The sequence below is a fragment of the Schistocerca piceifrons genome, chromosome 1, assembly GCF_021461385.2.
Source record: "Schistocerca piceifrons isolate TAMUIC-IGC-003096 chromosome 1, iqSchPice1.1, whole genome shotgun sequence".
In the NCBI taxonomy this organism is placed as follows: Eukaryota; Metazoa; Arthropoda; class Insecta; order Orthoptera; family Acrididae; genus Schistocerca; species Schistocerca piceifrons.
Genome location: NC_060138.1, coordinates 587,571,563 through 587,588,793, shown reverse-complemented (window position 1 = coordinate 587,588,793; position 17,231 = coordinate 587,571,563). Strand labels below are relative to the sequence as shown.

The 17,231-nt window shown below is 38.8% G+C and overlaps 1 protein-coding gene across 4 annotated transcripts in view; it reads left to right on the top strand.

Moving 5' to 3' along the window:
• LOC124802860 (protein SERAC1) overlaps positions 1 to 17,231 on the top strand; it is a 126,915-nt gene that overhangs the window by 64,771 nt on the left and 44,913 nt on the right. For all 4 annotated transcript variants that reach the window (XR_007017161.1, XR_007017160.1, XM_047263898.1 and 1 more), the window contains exon 3: positions 1,611 to 1,741. Coding sequence is in view for 2 of the 4 variants with exons in the window: in XM_047263898.1 (XP_047119854.1) it covers positions 1,611 to 1,741 (131 nt within the window). In the remaining 2 variants the exon portion in view is untranslated. The remainder of the gene's footprint in view (positions 1 to 1,610; positions 1,742 to 17,231) is intronic.

The window sequence follows — 17,231 nt, the reverse complement described above, 5'->3', positions numbered from 1 at the left end:
AACCATTGTATAATTCTTCCTCTGAAGCTCTCAACAACATCTTGTTCTTTCAACTTATCCAGGTCCTATCTTTTTAATTTCCAACCTTTTTCCAATTTCTTTAATTTTAATCTACAATTCATAACCAATAAATTGTGATCAGAGTCCACATCTGCCCCTGGAAAAGTCTTACAGTTCAAAGTCAGGTTCATAAGTCTGTGTCGTAACATTACATAATCAGTCTGAAACCTTCTGTTGTCTTCAGGTCTCTTCCACAATACAACCTTCTCTTATGATTCTTCTACCAGGTGGCTTCCTCTTTCATTCCTTTCCCCCAGTCCATATTCACCAGCTATTTTTCCTTCTCTTCCTTTTCCTGCTATCGGATTCCAGTCCTCTACCACAATAAAATTTTGTCTCGGTTAACTATCTGAATAATTTATCTCATACATTTCTTCATGCCCTTCATCATGTGCTGTGCAAGTTGGTATATAAAATTGTGCTACTGTGGTGAGTGTGAGCTTCATGTCTATTTTGGCTATGGTAGTGCATTCACTATGCCATTTATAGTAGCTTACCCACATTCCTATTGTCTTATTCATTAATGAACCTACTCATGCATTACTCATATTTGGTTTTGTATTTATAACCCTGTATTCACCTGACCAGATGTCATGTTCCTCCTGCCATGAACCTTCAGTAAGCCTCACTGTATCTAACTTCAATTTATCCATTTCCATTTTTAAATTTTCTAACTGACCTGCCTGATTAAGGGATCTAACATTCCACCTTCAATCCCTAGAACACATTTTGTTTCTCCTGATGATGCCATCCTCCTGAGTAGTCCCCTCCCAGAGATCCAAATTGGGTACTATTTCACCTCTGGAATATTTTACCCAAGAGGACACCATCATCATTTAACCATACAGTAGAGCTGCATGTCCTTGGGAAAAATTACAGCTGTACTTTCACCTTGCTTTTAACCGTTCATAGTACAAGGGCAGCAAAGCCATTTTAGTTGATGTTACAAGGCCAGTTCAGACAATCATCCAGACTGTTGCCTCTGCAACTACAGAAAAGGCTGCTGCTCATCTTCAGGAGCCACAAATCAGATTATACCTCTTAAATAGTAGATTATCATGTAAGTTTTTTAAATTCAATCAGTAATTATGTGAAACACTGAAAATCAAATTTTTGTTGCCCCTGGAAGCCATTATACAGACGACCAGCAAATAGCATCGGATTCTGGGATGTTGCTTCACAATATACGTTTTTAGATATATTTTGTCAGTTGGAAAATTAGTCTCTTAAAAGTATATTTGCGCTATGGTACTCAACATTATTCAGAAACAGTCATATTGATTAAGAACACCTGCCATAACAGGTAAATATAAGGTTGCGTGCTTCCACTTGACTGTAAATTCTTCCTGTTTATAAAAAAAGGCGGGGAGGGGGGTGGGCAAGGTTTAAGAGAAGTGAGTTACTATTATGATGACTTATAATAATCAAATGAGTGGCTCTTATACATGACTTGCTATTTCTGGTTAATCTTCTTATTAAACACAATTATAAATATTTGTGCCACAACACAGCTTTAGCAATTTATTAATGTTGATTAAACATTGTTACAGGCGAGTGCAGGTTGTAACATCGTGTATTTCAGTGGCTGCTCAAGTTCTGTTGCCACACCTGCTTGCTGCATGTCGAGCACTACACAACCTGATTGTTTCAATCTTGAAGCACCAGCTATTCTCTCTTCCAGGTCTGATATAACTAGTAATTTATTAATTTATATATGTACTTAATGCGACTATATTGTGTAATAATTTTGAGTTTTCTGTATGTATGCATCTGCCATGGGTACGTGTATTTAGCTGTTTTTTGTGTGTGTGTGTGTGTGTGTGTGTGTGTGTGTGTGTGTGTGTGTGTGTGTGTGTGTATCAGTCACGTACAACAGAAAAAGAGTGGTAGCCCAAAAAGTGACAGTAAAGTGGGTATTTTTGTGCCAGACATAAGTCAGCTGTATGTGAGTGGTTGTCCTTTCTCACTGTTGTTATTTAGAATTCATAGCTAAGTACACTCATCAAGTGTACATATAGCTTCCTATTGTAGTCTAAATTATGAGGCAAGACACGTATAACGCAAACTTTACAGAATGAAATCTAGAGTAAATGTGGCCTTTTCTATGCTTGAAATGTAACCAACAGAACTTAAGTAGTCACACTGTTTGTAATTAATAAAATAACAAAGAACTGAAAATAAAGGACACAGACCACCTTATTTCAAAACGTTACATGCCAAGTGTGATGAAACAAGTCCAACATGTTGCGCAGATAAAATGGTTCAAATGGCTCTGGGCACTATGGGACTTAACTTCTCAGGTCATCAGTCCCCTAGAACTTAGAACTACTTAAACCTAACTATCCTAAGGACATCACACACATCCATGCCTGAGGCAGGATTCAAACCTGCGACCATAGTGATCGTGCGGTTCCAGATTGTAGTGCCTAGAACCGCTCGGCCACTCCAGCCGACTGCGCAGATAATGGGTATAAGTTAGTAAATGTAAAAACAATGAAATACAAAGAATTTAAGGATCAACTTAGCACACATTTCAGTGTAGAAAATGTGGGTCAGCTTTGTATGGCACAAGCAGCATTAATACAGAAATTGATACTCCATGCAGTAACAGAGAACTTATGCTGATGTATGATAGTATTGCTGCGGGAATAACAATAGAAATTAGGAGAGATTACTACTCACCACATGTAGGAAGCATTGAGCAATGAACAGACACATATAAAAGTAAGCTATTGAACCAAGTTCTTCATCAGATGTAACAAAAAACACATGCATGCATAGCTCATACACAAATGGCCACTGTCATCTCCAGGCACTGAGGCCTGGCGGTGGTGAGTAGCTGTCTCATACTGACAGTGTCTATGAGCTCAGCATAACCCAATTCTTCCCCAAAGGCTGCACTCATGTGTCATGGGTATTTGGAGAGAAGGACTGAGTGCTGTAACAAGATTCCTAAGAACATCTCAAACTTATTCTGTAGGATTTTTATTGAATAATTAGGTTGGCCACTTCCTACACTGAATTGTTTGTTGTTTGTGATATTTGTCCATGAGATAAGCACTGAATGATCACACAGTCATTCATTCATTCATTTATCATGTTCCATAGATCCACTCCAGAAGGAAAATCTTCAGGAATGTAGAAAGAGTCAAGATATACATTAGCATGAGACAAAGACATCATAGAAACTTCATCTATACACTGTAGTAACAATAAATCCCTTCACGGTTCAAATGGCACTGAGCACTATGGGACTTAACATCTTAGGTCATCAGTCCCCTAGAACTTAGAACTGCTTAAACCTAACTAACCCAAGGACATCACACACATCCATGCCCGAGGCAAGATTCGAACCTGCGACCGTAGCAGTCACGCGGTTCCAGACTGATGCGCCTAGAACCGCTCGACTACCGTAGCCGCCAAACCCCTTCATGCTTTTCACACTTAAATCATCTAAATTTAATTGGGTAAATTAAAAGAAATCTGTTACATTGATAAAAAGCTTCTACCCCTCTCAGTTTTATCATATAGCTGCTGTTTACCTGCTACTAGTAGCTTGATGTTTACTTGATTACAATAGTATTTAAGAAAAAAATTTTATGCCTATAAATACTGGATCCTATTTATAATACATTATTACTTGACATACAGCCTTATAACAAGCACACAGATTTTAAGTTTGTGGAAAGAGTGGAATGAGATATGTTTTAATTTTATTTTGAATGTGTAAGAATTCCCAATTTCTTCCTTTACATTGGATGGGAGCTTGTTGGTTATCTTACTATCAGAGTATGTATTTACATTCTGAACTCTGGACAAGGAGGCAAAGTCTATACGAAAATTATATTTATGCCTTGTATTGTGCGTGTCATCTCTACAGACCCCCACTCCCACAGTTTCACATGAAAAGACATGGAGATCCATGTGTTCTACTTAGTAAATTAACAGAAACCAACGCACGTGCTAAGAGTACTACCTTTTTGTTAATATTGTGAGACTACACTGCAACTCAGAAGCAGAATGAACTAGACACAGTTTCAAACCTGTCACAAACTGATTACATTAGCTTGACAAGCAAATGTGTATTACTGTTGCTTATAATTGCTGCATTAATGTTACTTTCATTTTCCCTTCTGTTACTAAGGTTCATTCATATCCTAACTTAGCTGTACTTCCAAACTTAGCGCACATTTAACGAATCTTACAAACCAAGAAAAATCAGTTACGGAAGTCTTAAATTCAAAGACGTGTGAAGTAAAACAGCACTCAGCAAAGTCAACAGAAGTATATGAAGTAACAGTTAAGGAAAAGCTCACAACACAGGTCATGATGTGCATGGAGGAAGGGGCAAGACAATGAAGGCAGGATCACATGTAGTGTTATGAAGTCAAAGAAAAGCTCAAATATTTAAAGTATTTAGTTAAAGGACATATTAAAATTGCAAGATTAAAGTATGATCAAATAAAATTACAGTAAATAAAGGCAGAAAATGAAATTTAAAAAATGAAGAACATGAGGCAGTGAGTTAGAGAACTGGTAGTAGAGAAGTGGGCCAGTGCAAAAGAATTGGCCAGGTTAGTAAACAAGTGTGCAGATAATAAAACTGTGCTGACATAGCACATAAAAAAATATTTGGCTGAAAAGAGGTAGTGTGGCTAGGAAAACATATGCAAGAAAAAATCTAAAAGTAATTTCCATAATTATCAGTGTGGATAGATTAGTGTTTAGCCATAATTTGTTGTTAGCATACTTTACAAAAGTAGCCTTCTGTGGATTCTCCTACCAGTTAATGTATAATTTGACTCATTTCACATACCAGAAGCCACTCCTTTATGATGCATTTTTTGGATCAAGCTATGTTAATGAATGAAGGAATTTTTTCCCTCATTTTAAACCAATCTGACGTGAATAAACAATGAATATTGGAGAGTCTTTACAATGTTAATGTAGGTGGCTCAGAAGCCCATGATATGGATGTAGTTGGTTTGAATCCTGGTGGCAGCACCAGTATTTGGCCAACAAGGGGCGTAGAGATAGTCGATTCATGTCTTTCTTCCCAACCTCCCTCTTCAATCACTCATCTGCAGCCTTTAGCTGATTTATCTACAACTAAGTGTTTTGTAACTTTACATATCTTAATAATAACTGTCTATACAAGGTCTTTCAAAAAATTCTGGAAGATTCATAATTTCGAACTAGTGGTGTGTTGGGGCAAGATGCAGTTGGCATCCCTGCATTTGCCTGTGTTTAATGTGTAACTGCCATAAGTTTCATTGTTGTATGTCTATTAATTATTGTTCAGTGCTGTATTGAGTAGAACGTAGTATCACACAGTGTGTGAATTCAAGCTGGCAGAGTTAGAGAATACATTAAATTTTGCATGAAACTCAAGAAAACCTTTACAGAGGTACACCAAATGATGCCTACGGTGCTTAGTGCTTAAGCCATACTTGGTGTTATGAATGAGGTATATACGGATGGTTCACACCGTATAAAAATGGCCGGACAGAAGTTAAAATCGACCCTTCTTCAGGACGCCCCACGTCTACTGACGACACTCATGTCAGGAACATCAAAGAAATTCTGCACGCCAATCAGAGATTGACTATCCGAAAGGTTGCAGAAGAATGTAACATTTCAGTTGGACCATGTCATGAAATCCTGACCCAGCATCTTGGAATGCATCATGTTGCTGCCAACTTTGTCCCACAGCTCATGAGTCGAGACCAGAAAGACAATCTGTGAAGAGCTTTTGGATTGCACAAATGAGAATGAAATGTTCTTAAGAGAATGGTAACTGGTGGTGCGACATGGGTCTATGGTTGTGATGTTGAGACTAAGGTTCAGTCTTCACAGTGGGTCAGGAAAGGTTCTCCAAAACCAAAAAGCTTGTCAGTTCAGGTCAAATGTCAAAGCCATGTTGACAGTTTTCTTTGACTTTGAAGGATAGGTTCATATTATCCACCACCCTGTGTACCAAGACTGCTACCAGAAGTGGAAACAGCATTGGGAGCAGTGTGTCAATTGTGGGGGAGAGTATTTCAAAGGAGACCATGCACAATTAGTTAAAGGTAAGTGCAGAGAAATTTTTGTGGACCAAGTTCCAAAATTTTTTTTAAAAGACCTCGTATATTGGAAGGTTCAAATTTGTGTAATATTTATGCACATTTATGGAAAGAGGATAAGTAACCAAAAACTTCTATGAGGAGATATGGGATTTGTACTGAAGAGATTAGAACAGTTCAGAACAAAAATTTCTAGCTGTCATGCTAGTGATAGTGACTTGATTAATGCCAAGCTTTCCATAGCTAATAAAATGTTTGAGTTGCTGATAGTCTAATAGCCTCTATCTAGGCATCTCGAGTAATGTCTGTGCTTTATAGACATTGGACAAAAACATGCCATATGTTTCCAAGCAAATAAATCTGCCAATATAGGGAAAAGTTAACCTGAATTTGCATCCCTGAGTCTGATCATCATTTGTCTGAAATGACAGTTTTTTTGGTGATTACTCTTCCAACAAGGAGCAGAATACCCGCCTTTGTCACAGAAATTGTCTTGCCTTTCAGTTTAAAGTGCTGACCTTGTTCATGTTCAAGTAACTACAGACATTATTTCTTATGAAGTAAGATTCTGATCTCTCTTCCACAGTATGGTATTAGACTCAGTACCTAGTGACAGTAGAAAGAGTCAACCACAGCTAATCACATAACTGTTTAAACTAAAAATTCTCAACCTTTAAGTTAGCTTGAACACTCATCAAAAGTCAAGTTTTTGTAACAGTAAACAAGACTTCTGTCACATTTGATTAAATATTTAGCATCAGACAAACTATTTTGCCAAACAAGTTACATTTATGAATTACATAACTGAAGTCTTTTGTAAACTGAACAGTTCAAGTTACATTAATAGTATGAGAGTAAATAAGTGTGAAAACTGCAGCAGATTCTCCAGGACTGGATACAAGTGTTAAAACACGCACCCATTATTTCTTAATGTAGTCCAATTGCAGAAATTTTTGTCTACTCATTGGTGGGACAAACGCATGTCATATAGCAGCTTTGCTGCCAATAAAGTGGAACAAACATTCCATATGGGAATGAAAATTCAGCAATTGTCTGTTCCATTAATGGCCACAGGCCAACAGTGATTAACTTGCAGTTGACCACAAAGCCATTGACTTCAACAGGTGCTTCATTACCCTTGCCATTTGGATCTTAAAAGGCAAAATAAGTTATTATTCTTTCTAAAATTTGATTTTGTCTGGCATACAGTGGTTTGTACTGCTAGTAATGGTTTCAGTTGCAGCTTATTTACTCTGCAGATCTGTCTTGTCAAGTCATCTACCATAGAAAAAGCCAAGTGAAAATATACTATTGTGATCAGGCCGAGTAATGACAGTTACATCTTTCTAGAAATGTTTTGAATGTAGACTATGCCTCATGTGCTGTTATCATATGGAATAATACAGGCCCTTGTGTGGTCACTTCTGTCCTCAAGGTGTTTCCTGATGCTCTTCATTAGTAATTTCACAAGAACCTCCACCCAAGACTAATCTCACTGCTTGAAGACTGGTGCACTCTTCACATATGTGTAACAAGCATTTTCAAAGCAGCAACTGATATCAGCCTCAACTGCATAATTGATACTGCTGCTTCTGCCTCCAGTTCATATATGATCTTTATCTATGTATGTGCCCAGAGTGACAAAATCACTCATAACATGGATGACCCTTGTACTTGACTCAAAAATATTAGGTATCCCATATTCACTATGCAACATGTTTTGTACCAATTTTCGTATAATCTTTTCTATTGTTACTGCTTTGCAGAAAAATGAACTTCTTGAATGTGTGAAAACGTAATTACCAACCTTAACTTCAACTTTTCCCTATATTGTCAGATTTATTTGGTTGGAATCATGTGGCATATTTTTGTCCAGTGTCTATAAAGCACAGACATTAATGGAGACATCTACATAGAGGCTATTACACTCTCAGTGACTCTCAAACTTTTTATTAGCTCTGGAAAGCTTAGCATTAATCAAGTCATCTGACTTACCAATAGCATGACAGCTGGAAATTTTTGCTCTGAACTGTTCTAATCCCTTCAATACAAATCCCAAATCTCCTCATAGAAGTTTCCAGTTACTTATCCTCTTTTCATAAATGTGCAGTGGTGTTTGCAGTCATCACATAGCTGACATGAGTAATATCGCTGTTCAAGTAAAATATCATACTTGACTGTCAGATACGTAAATCATTCATGCAGCATACTCACTGAAATAGCAGGAACATTTTGCGTATTGAAGAGATCAAACTATTGGCTGATGCATCACATGCCTTATACAGACATTGTCATTGGTATAAATATTGGATGAATTGTTTCCCTTATCCACGAACATTTGTTCTTTGAGAAGATATGTGTATTCTGTAGGCCTTGCTGAAAAAGCATTTGAATAGTTCAAATGAAAATGTTTTTCTAGGAATGCCAGCCATTTGTGAACATAGAAGACTTATGATGAGATTCTGTATCATCATTGGTTGTCATTCTTTGTGGTTAAGCATTCAGTGATGCTAATCTGTTGTAAAAGGCCATTTCATAAATAATGGACACTAATATTTTTTTTACTTACATGTTAATTTATTTATTTTTTGAATATCTATTTACAGTACTTCAATATAGTCTTCCAGCTTCTCCATGACTGAATCCAAAAGCCTCAGAAGCTGTGTTATTCCATCCAATACACATGATTTTGTCTAGCATATAGTGGTTTGTACTGCTACTAACAGTTTCAGTTGCAGCTGAATTTACTGTCCATCTGTTGAGTGGCTCGTATAATGGTGGTAGAAAGCTCTTCCAGAGAAAGATAACAACATCCACACATAGGTTTTTCCATCTTTGGGAACGAGTTGAAGTCTGGTAGACTCATGTCAGGACTGTAGGGAGGGTGCAGCAACATTTCCCATCCATATTTGTGCAGTTCCTGGGCTACAAAATTGCTGATATGCAGGTGAGCATTGTCGTGAAGAATGAGTGGCCCAGCCTCAAGCAACTGAGGTCAGGTTTTGAGCATTTTTATGTGCAGATTTTGCATGAAGTTATGATAATGCACTGCTGTGACACTTGTTCCACATGGGACTCTATCTGTTGTGATGATTCATTCTTGATTATCAAAAGTGAAAATCATCATTTGCTTGAGCTTTGATCGAGTGTGTCAAAAAAAAAAAAATTATTTTTTTTGACGTGGAGAAACTGAAGCTCTTCTCTCAGTGAACTGTGATTTCAAAACTGGTTCAAAGCCTCTAACCCATGTTGCATCGATAGCAAATAATTCGACAGAAGAATCCCTGACCTTCAAGCTCATAGTGTTGTTTGAGCAAGGTTGCAATGTTCAGGCATTTCTGCCTCTCTTCAGCAATCAGTGTGGTACACATCTTGCAGAAAATTTTCTCTTCTCCTAATCATTTGTTGAAATATGGAATAATGAAGTTAGGGGAATTCACATGGCTTCAGAGTGTTCCTCACATGTCACACTGTGATCTTCTTCAAGTGCTTTTGCCACAAGTTTCACAGTTCTTTCATCTGTTGGCATTTTTGGCCAACCAGATCTTGGATTATCTTCTATGCTCATATGACTACCATGAAAATGATTAACCTAATGTGGAACTGTATTATGATCCAATGTAAACTCACCACAAATTTCACTTAAAGCACCAAGGATTTCTGTTAGGTTTTTACCGTGTGAAGTTTTGATCATGCTGTATGACCTTTGCTCTTCAACAGTCAGTTATCAAGATTCCTACAGTGTCCATGTCTACCTCTTGCCATTTTTATGTTGGAATACATAGCAAAATAAATAAATAAAAACACATGCTTCTTCCTCAAGCTCCCAACTATATCTGACATAATTTTCATTCTTGTTGCATCAAACAATCCACAGTAATACCAACATGTGCATCATTTATGAAATGTACCTTATACACTGACCTAAGACATACAAGTGTGTATATTAAACTGAAACAAAACAAGATTATGTGAAGTGCTCAATGAAGATAATGCCTTATTAAATTACAATTGAAACATAATTCTTTAAATTACAATTGATACATAATTCTTATATGCTGGGAATTATCTTCAACATGATCCACAACAAAAAGCAGAAAAAACAGGGATGACATGAGAATGTGCTTTTGTTTATTTGTAGCCCAGAAATTTTATACAGTGTAAGCACAAAGTTATCGGGATGATGATATAAATGTTAAATACATTTTCACATGTTACATTTGCGAACAGTCAAAGGTTTTAAATAACTGCAGCAGTAACCCTAACATTTGTCTTAAACAGTAAATAAACTAAAGTACACATGAAAATTCAGCACACGTTGTGCCATATGCCACAGCAGCTAAGATACAGAGTAAATGATACATAGGTGACAGACGTGTATAGTGTTGCAGAACTTTTTAACAAACATTTTATAACTGTTACTCACAACATGGGGTTGTCAGGTTCTGTAGATGCTGCTATGGAATACCTCAGACCAGACATTTCAAGTAACTTTCATAATATGAATTTGACCAGGCGCGGCTCGTGGTTTCTATACTGGGGAAGGCTGCGGCATTTATCGATCGGAGCCAATATAGACCTCGGGTTACGCTACAGATTAGTCTGACATAAACAACTAAGAATTCAGGCGGAGGGGGGTGGGCAGATCACTCTCTACCCATAATTTTACGTACTGTATCTTCTGTAATCAGGTGTTAAATATCATTAGAAGCTAACTTCGAGTTAAAATCTTTGGTTAGTGTTTTTATACGTCATCATTACATTTTCTGACACTTTGCAGCAAATCATATGAAAAGACGCGTTTCGGAGAGATCTTTAATGCGGGATGAATGTTAACTTTGCGGCTGCTTAATATTTTTTGTGGTTTCAGTTCTAAACTTAAGGCGTTTATTGTAGTTTACCTCCAAAGCTCGAAATTAAATGTTTTTCGCTGGAATTATGTTTTTTCACCTTTGCGTGAAAATTCTTTAAGTCAGTGATACCAGTTTCAGTCCAGGCACTATCAGTACTATTTGTACGAAGACAGGTGAAACAGAAAAATGCTTTTTTCACTTCACAACCACACAACCACTCAGCTGCATCGTACATTGCTCTATTAAAACTGCGTTTGTATCCTTGCCTAGATTTGCACTGTTTCTGTTCTTGATTGATCGTTAGATCGGGTCTGGGTGCACCAAGTTCTTTCACTTTCATCCTATGGTCGTGTTCCAAGTTTTTACCTATTAAGTTGCACACTGAATTCATATTGCGCTGGTTTCACACTCGCGGTATGTCGCAGATATTCACAGGCAAGTAAAACTCACTAAAATCTTGCAAAATACACTCCGAAAAAGAAACTTGCTAATATCACACGGTATCAACAAAAGCAGTCAGCATCAGCAAGCAAGGAAAGCAAAGTAACGGGACAAATTTCGCGCGCTTTGTCCTCTAATCACTTATGAAACTCTCACTAGATGGCAGTACTGGTATGTTACTGTAGTCTAGTGCACTCTGGCGGGATATTTGCAAACTTATTCTAAATGTGGATAAAATAGCCAATGGCAGAAACAAAACAACTATGTAAAACATTATCGAAACAATAATACTAAACGTCGATTAATGACGCATCGAAGCGTAGTAGAGATGTGCAGAGACAGAGATTGGATAACTAAGTTTCGGCCACTCTACATTCCTTTATTACATCGATAGTGGAACGTGAAAAACGTGTGGTGGTTGGTATGACACCCTTAGGCTGCAAGCTCTGAGCCTTCGGCTCGCCCATAAAGAGCAGTACTATGTAGAAGCCACGCCCCCAAACCGCCACTACATGCAGCTTACTGACGTTCCAAGGCGCAGCCTAAACACTACTAACCGTTCGGAAAACATCTATCGATACAAACAGTTCCAAAAACGTTGACCGTCGTTATTTTAATCAGAATGGGAAATACGTGAAATTCGTCCTGATAATTTAAATTATGTGATATGTTTTCGCGAAATTTACTTTAACATATATTTTGGGGCGGCTCCGCCTCAGAGCCTTTAATTATGAGCCGCGCCTGAATTTGACCCTCACTACCCCAGCAGAAATAATATCCATCATAAAATCATTAAAATCAAAAACATCTAGTGGGTATGATGAAATATCAACAAAGTTAATTAAAGAATGTGATTCTGAGCTAAGTAACATATTAAGCTATCTGTGTAACCAGTCATTTATCAGTGGAATATTTCCTGAATGGTTGAAATATGATGAAGTTAAGCCACTGGTTAAGAAGAGAGATAAAGAAATAGCATCAAATTTCTGTCCAATTTCACTTTTGCCAGCATTCTCAAAAATTTTAGAAAAGGTAATGTACGATCGGCTTCATAACTATCTTATCACAAATAACATACTGTCAAAGTTGCAGTTCGGATTTCTAAAGGGTTCTGATATTGAGAGCGCTATCTATACTTACAGTGAAAATGTACTTAATTCATTAGATAAAACATTGCAGGCAACTGGTATATTTTGTGATCTGTCAAAGGCATTTGACTGTGTAAACTACAATATCCTTTTAAGTAAATTAGAATATTATGGTGTAACAGGAAATGCTGCAAAATGGTTCAGATATTATCTCTCTGGCAGGAAACAAAGGGTGTTGTTAGGGAAGAGACATGTATTAAGTTATCAGGCATCATCCAACTGGAAACTAATCACTTGTGGGGTCCCGCAAGGTTCCATCTTAGGGCCCTTACTTTTTCTTGTGCATATCGTTTCTTCAGTAACATTGCCAGATGCCAAGTTTGCTTTGTTTGCTGATGATACAAACATTGCAATAAATAGCAAATCAAGTGTAGTCTTAGAAAGATCAGCTAATAAAATATTTATGGACATTAATCACTGGTTCCTAGCCAATTCTTTGTCACTAAACTTTGAAAAAACACACTACATGCAGTTCAGAACTTGTAAGGGGTGTCCCACGAGTATATGCCTAACATACCATGACAAGCAGATAGAAGATGTGGACAGTGTTAAATTCTTGGGATTACAGCTTGATAATAAATTCAACTGGGAGGAGCACACCACAGAGCTGCTGAAGCGTCTTAAGAAATCTCTATTTGCAATGCAAATTGTGTCGGATTTAGGGGATAAATGAAAAAGCTGGCGTACTATGCTTACTTTCATTGCATAATGTCATATGGGATTATCTTTTGAGGCAATTCATCAAGCCAAGCTAAAGTTTTCTGGGCACAGAAACGTGCAGTAAGAGTTATATGTGGTGTGAATTCAAGAACATCTTGCAGAAGCCTGTTTAGGGAACTAGGGATACTAACTACTGCTTCCCAATATATTTATTCCTTAATGAAATTTGTCATTAAAAATATATCACTTTTTCAAACCAACAGCTCAATTCATGGAATCAATACTAAAAATAAGAATAATCTTCACAAGGATTTAAAGTCACTAAGTCTTGCACAAAAAGGTATGCATTATTCAGGAACACACATTTTCAATAACTTGCCAGCAGCCATAAAAAGCTTAACAACCAATTAAATTCAGTTTAAGAGAAGCCTAAAGGATTTATTGGTGGAGATATATATATAAGTACAATATAACTTCTGCACAATTTCAGTGCAGTAATGTGTTCATTGTAAATAAGTATTTAGTAGTTGTATTACACATTTATTACCTTATAAATAAATAAAAAACCTTTTTATTTTAAATTCAGTGCATTAGTATTTGTAAAATGATTCTTTCATATAGCGTTCATTAAAAAATTATGACCATGCCGCTTGGAACCTGTGGAATGGTACATTAGCTTATTTGTTTGAGTTGTAAATATTTGTCATGTATTGCTGTTTTTCTGACATGTTCCACATCCTGGAGGACCTCCTCACTATGGATCAATTGGAATGAAAGTAAATCTAATCTAATCTGTTTGCAGTAACATCATTAGGAGCTTCATAAGAAAATACACTTGCAGGGAAATAATCCAACTTCCAAGAATGTCATCTTTATTAGGTCCAACACAGGCATAGAAAAGTCTATCCTTAATGCAGTCTAAGTCCACAAAGGGAACCGTGATGAAAGCTGAGAACAGTGGTTTTGGTCCCTGCAATAGGCTCTGAGAGCATCCTGAGAAGATGAGGTGAGTAGCACCAACCCGGAGGCCAGGAGAGTCCCTCCGAGCTAGAAGAACTGGCTCGTGTAGTCCATGCGCAGTCTTTATAGCTGCTGGTGGCAGAATACTCATTGTACTATTTTCTTGTCGCGTGTTCTGTGGATGCAAATAGGTCGCTTGGAAGTAGTGGCTCTGCCAATGCTGGTATCGCAACCTGGTGTCTGTCGTGACTTCAACATGGAGGACTAGTAACGCTGAGTTGTGCAGGAGCTATGTAGACTGTATGCATGCCGGAGGTGCCCAGTGGTTTGCCTCTTCCTTTTCTATAGATCTCAAGTGTAGCATCCTTCACTCACCGGGAAGGGACACGAGGCTGCAGCCGATCATGATGTCCTCATTGGGCTCCTGGACTGTGGGCAGTGCACCATCTACATCCACTAGGATGACACCTGGCATCGCTGTTGCACAGGCTGGGGAGTCTGCAGCTGGGTCGCAGTGCCCATGTCCTGGATAGCAGCACAACCATTGGTCATCCAGCTATGAGTAGGCGCTGGCCCTGGAACAGAAGCTGGAGATATACCACTGTCAGATGCACTAGAGCCCAGGCACTTTCGGAGCTCGTTTATTTGCCTACAGCAGGTAACACCATCAGCCGAAGTAACCTTCGCCATAGCTCAGCCAAAGGGAATTGAGATGATGGCAGGGAGCTATTGTTGTCAGAGGTGAGAAAATGTTAGGACACAAACAGGATCTTGGATGACAAAGTGATTGTGGCAAGAGTGCCAAGTGGCTACAGGGGAGGGGTGATGGTGTATCATGGGGAGATGGGATTGGTCAGGAACTCCATGCGGCTTCTCTGCTGGGAAAAAGCCCTCCTGGGGAGGATGCAAGGAATAGCAATCGGGCATCATCCAAATGTTGGTGTTTGCAGAGTTTGGTCATTTGAGTTTTGAAAGTCCTGACAAACGTCTCACCCATGCCATTGGAAGTAGGTTGGAAAGGTGCTATACAGATCAGTTGGATGCCATTCTTGCAAAACGGTGTGACCATAGTGGAAGTAAATTGTGGCCCATTGTTGGAAACAACTGTTTTAGGAAGCCCTTCCATGGAAAAATGTTTGAAAGAACACAGGAAATGTGGTTGGAGGAGATATCGAACATTTTTGCAACATAGGGAAATCCTGCATTGACCACCATAAGCCAGAAGAAGCCAAGGAAAGGTCCAGCAAATTAGATATGTAGGCAAGACCAAGGCTCTGAAGTGTCAGGACAGGGATAGAAGCTGAAATGCCTGTTTACTTTGGTATTTAGGACATGAGGAGACCAAGGTGGCAATGGCTGCATCCATGCCCTTCCAATAAATATTACACCGTGCAAGGTGTTCAGTCATTACACTCCAATGACCCACATGTAGCAGCTGTAGCACTCTTTGCTGGAAGGTTGTTGGGATAACTACATATGTTGAGCCTGCTTAACCCTGTATGAGGAGGATGCTGTGCAGGGACAAGAGGTTGTGCCTGTGATGCCAAAATACATAAATGTCTGGGTCCCTGATGGCCTTCTGGTCCAGGGGCTATCCATTCCTGACCATGTGGAGGACTGCCCTAAGAGTGGGATCATTTTGCTGAAGTGTTGTGCAACTAGTTTTGTGTTGAGTGGTAGATGAGTGACAGCATCAGCTACCATGGTGTCCAAGTGAAAACACACCTCAGGGTTGTCATTGAACCCCTGGTTGGCACCCACAGGTAGGCGGGGTAGAGGGTCTGGCATTTTGTGATGAGATTTGGTACCAGAAATCATATATGTAGGCCGACAGGAGGAGGACCCACTGCTGAAGGCACCACGCTGTACAGGTGGGGATAGAGGCTGTGACTTTGAATAATGAGAGAAGTGGTTTGTGGTCTGTTACTAGAGTAAAATGACAGCCATAGACATAATCATAAAACTTTTTGACATGGAAGATGATGGCCAGGGCTTCTTTTTCAGGCTATAACTGCATTGTGGTGTAGAAGAGTTTTGGACACAAACGCAGTTGGCTGTTCAACATCATCAATTATGTTGAAGAGAAATCCTCCCAGAATAATCCAAGGCATCTACAGCCAGCAGGTATTGAGGACTGTAAGCCATTAAGCATGTTGGGCATAGGAGCAACCATTTGAGAATCAAGGGTACCTTGTTACATTCTGGAGTCAATTCCCATTTGGCATTTTTGAGTAATAGGTGGTGTAGCAGTTCCGCTATGGCGGCTGCTTAGGAGATAAAACATCTGTATTAGTTCAGCTGTTGCAGGACATATTTCAGCTGAGTTGTGTTTGATGGAGTGGTCAGATGTTGAATGGTGTAAATGTATTCCAACCTAGGACAAATGCCTGACGCCATGAACAAGTCTTCTAAGTACATGGTTGGGGAGAAAAAAACTTGCACTTTTTTTTTCATTTGGGACTGGCCTCTTATACTACTGGGAAGAGAGCCTCGAAGTTGTTTGCTACTCCTTGGCAATTTTGCCAGTGACTAGCACGTAATCCAGGTAGTCTACTATCCCAGGGAGCAGTTGGACCAGTTGACCAGTTACTTCAGATACTGCTGAAATATGGCAGGAGCACTATCTGTGACAAATGGAAGATGGTTTATTGCAACAGCCCAGTCACATGGAGGCCTGGTCCAAAGGAGGTGCCCTTAAGGTTGATGTTTATGACAGATTTTGTCCCCAGCCAGTCAAGTCACAAAGTCATCAATCTGAGAGATTGGATACATATCGACAATGGATTGTGAGTTGAATGTTGAACTAGAATCCCCACCACTCATATTGCACCATTAGGTTTTGCAATGAGAACTATGGGGGTTGCCCATTTGTTGTTGGCAACTGGAGTGATGATGCCCACATCTTGGAGCCGGCATAATTCAACCCCCATAATTTGTCTTTTGGGACAAACGGAACACTATGGGCTTTGTAGAGGCAAGGGTGGGCTGTAGGGAGAAAGTGAATATGTGCTTCAATGTTGGTAATGCCAAAGGCGGGACACTTG